This window comes from Corvus brachyrhynchos, unplaced genomic scaffold (genome assembly GCF_000691975.1).
Source record: "Corvus brachyrhynchos isolate BGI_N302 unplaced genomic scaffold, ASM69197v1 scaffold59, whole genome shotgun sequence".
Classification (NCBI taxonomy): Eukaryota; Metazoa; Chordata; class Aves; order Passeriformes; family Corvidae; genus Corvus; species Corvus brachyrhynchos.
The window spans coordinates 2560891-2563923 of NW_008246054.1; the positions used below are offsets into that span (position 1 = coordinate 2560891).

Consider the following 3033-nt stretch of genomic DNA (forward strand, 5'->3'; position numbering starts at 1 on the left):
GGAATGCTACAGAACAACTTGACATTCTATAGGATTTCACATGAATATAATTCAGTTCACAATGTTGCTCAAAACAGAGTATAACACCTCAGTGAAACAGAGAGGCTGAAATCCTTCTCATTTTTGGAAGATCAATCACAAAAATTAGTTCTTCTTAGTCAGATTTCTGTCAATTTAGGAGTTGTTATCCAGAAGAGCATTTTCCCTTTCATATGTGTAAGAATGATTTCGAAAGTGATCTGGAATCAGGGACTTCCTTAACTTGGAATTTACAGGAGCCACCGCCTGGCAGATGAGTGTGAGGAACTGTAAATCAGTGCTAAGGCCATTATTTCACAGCAGAAATGCTTTGATGAGGGTTGTAATTACTACAGAATTAAGTCCAGTATGATTGCCATCCTTTAGGACCCTTCCAGAAGGAGCAGGATTTCAGTCATGAAAATTCCCCAAGCAGGGAATCAAAGACCTCTGTGCCTTTTGGATTGACCACCACTATAAACAGGAGAAGAGTATAAAAAGGTCTCCTAACAGAAACCCCTGAAAATATGAATGAGAGCTGCAAGGAAAGTGTTAGATGACTTAAAAAATGCAAATAAAGGACAGCAACCCCTGGTGTGACAGGGCAGGTGGAGATGAGCAGGCACCCAAAGAGAACATTCCCCATTTATCACCAACAGCCAGGGAAGCAAATGACATCAGCTGGCCAGGAGCCATCAGGAAGAACAGAGGATGTTTTAGGGATAATATGATGGAAAGATTACCACCACACTTTCTTAAAGAAATGAGGCCAGCTGGAGATTTCTGACCTCTGATGGCTGCAGGGGGGAGCTGGCTGGGTAAGGAGCTGTCTGTCTGATTTTCAGATAAACCCAGATATTTGGAAATGGTTCATATAGGCCTTATTATTCCCTTAAGTGTTATTGATTCACTTTCTAAAAGTAAAACATAGTGTTAGCTACACAATAAGTAAATATAACGAGCTATTGGTCATTTCAGGAAGCTGGCATTATAAAGCAAAATTATTTAAATTTTTTTCAACTCATATCACATTTTATTACATATATTTTCATGTAAATGTAACATGTAAGCATTTTTAATTTTTAAATACTCAATTATATTCCATATCTCAGTTACTTCTGAATACCTATTTAATTAAAAACAGTACCTCAGTTATATTCAAAATTTAGACAGAAGCTAACATCTCTAAGTAGAATACCATTTGCCAAGTATGCATTAATGAAATCTAAAAGTCAAGAATGAAAAACAAAGGTTGGTTTAATCCCACTGGGTTACAATAGCTACTTATCCTGAAAATCTGATAAATGGACTATATTTACAATGTTAGTTCAATATGTTGCAGACTACTTAAGCTTTATTTAATTTTGAGCCCCCTAAGGTGAAATTAAATTGCATTTTAACCCTGTAAGTATGTCAGAACAGCAAACAATACCTCAAAAATAGCCTTTAAATAAACCCACCAAACCCTTTTTTAAGCTACTGAGGACGCACACACTTAAACACCGTGCAAGACATTTTGAGAGACTTATGTCCCATGATAAATCTTATGGTGGAGGAGTTGCTTCATCCTCACAAATAATCAAAGCCCAGAAGTGCCTACCTTGGCAGAGATGGTGACAAAGTCCTTGAAGGTCTTTAGCTCAGCTCCCTCGAGTGCCTTGTGCGTGGCGAGCTCCACCCGGAGCAGGAAATGCAATCCCGACTCAAGGTCAGCCATGTACAGCCTGGACCTGGAACACACATCAATCCTGGCATGCACTGGCAGCTTCCTGCCACTCGTTTCCTCACCAGTCACAGAGGTAAAATTGATGGAGAGGAGGTGTCATTAAAGCTCCTCCAGCGCTGGCCACCCCACAGTGATTGCAGCGTCCTGCCCGGCAGGGACTGCTCCGTTGGAGTGTCACAGGCAGGGTTTGGATAACTGAGGCACAACCACACATAAGAAAATTTTTTTTTATGTTTGACTGAACTTGTTGCCTCCCAAGCAGCTTTACCTTGTAATGGAATTATAGCCCTGGTGTAAGGAAATTACAGCTTCTCTGCTGGGCTGACCACGAACAGAAACAGGACATGCTCTGAACAAAGGGAGGCTTTTGTTCAACAACAGGGGATTAAACACAGGGCAGGGGTGCAAACAAGGCTGAAAATGTCAGTGTTGAAGAGGACTGAATTAGAAATTCTCTCTCAAATGCAGCAATTTTACTGCAGGTCCTTAAAAAATTTCCCTACGAGCTAAATCACAGCAGCTCTTAAGACAAGAGTTATGACAGGTACAAGTAAACAACATAAACCGAATCAAACATTTTCACAGTTCCTTCTCACAACCAAATATCTTCATAATCAAACCCACTTTACAAAGTACAAATGCACCAGGCACACAGACCCAACTTTCAATGCTTTTCAGGCAGAGTGAGACAGAGCAACAGAACTGAGCAAACAGAAGTTCACAGAGTTAACATTTCTTGCAAGAGTTCAGCAGCACTATTGTTTCTAAAAAACAGAATTAAAAACCAATCATTCAAAAAGCTGGCTGATCCCACCTCCTAAATAACATGCAGGAAAGAACATATTAAAAGACAGAATCATCTATAACCATATATACCACATCTATAACTTAATTTAAACCACAGACTTACTGTGAATTTATCTCCTTAATTAATAAAGTACTCACTTAAATTTTAAAAACCAGCAAAATTCTGCTTCAAGTTTCTTAAATAAAGGGACATCCACATGAATGCAGGAGGTTCTCCAAAAGGATCCTATTTAGAAGATACTTGGAGTGGAGATTCATGTCAACAAGATTTTGCCTTGCTGGAAAGCAGCTCAATTTAACTAAGTTGTTTTGCTAACAGAATGTTTCATGTCAAGTATTTTATAACAGTCACTGAAAGAAGATGACACTAATAGTGTCTGTGAAAGGAAAATAAGTATTATATGAAAGCACTCAGTCCCACATCTTTTCCATCTAAAGATGCTGAGGGATTATCTCTCTGCAAAGGCTTTGCATCCTTCTCT

General features: G+C 39.1%; 1 protein-coding gene across 1 annotated transcript in view; it reads right to left on the reverse strand.

Annotated features, from left to right (window-relative positions):
• QSOX2 (quiescin sulfhydryl oxidase 2) overlaps positions 1-3033 on the reverse strand; it is a 19829-nt gene that overhangs the window by 11302 nt on the left and 5494 nt on the right. The window contains exon 7 of the mRNA XM_017745613.1: positions 1619-1748. Within this exon, the coding sequence (XP_017601102.1) occupies positions 1619-1748 (130 nt within the window). The remainder of the gene's footprint in view (positions 1-1618; positions 1749-3033) is intronic.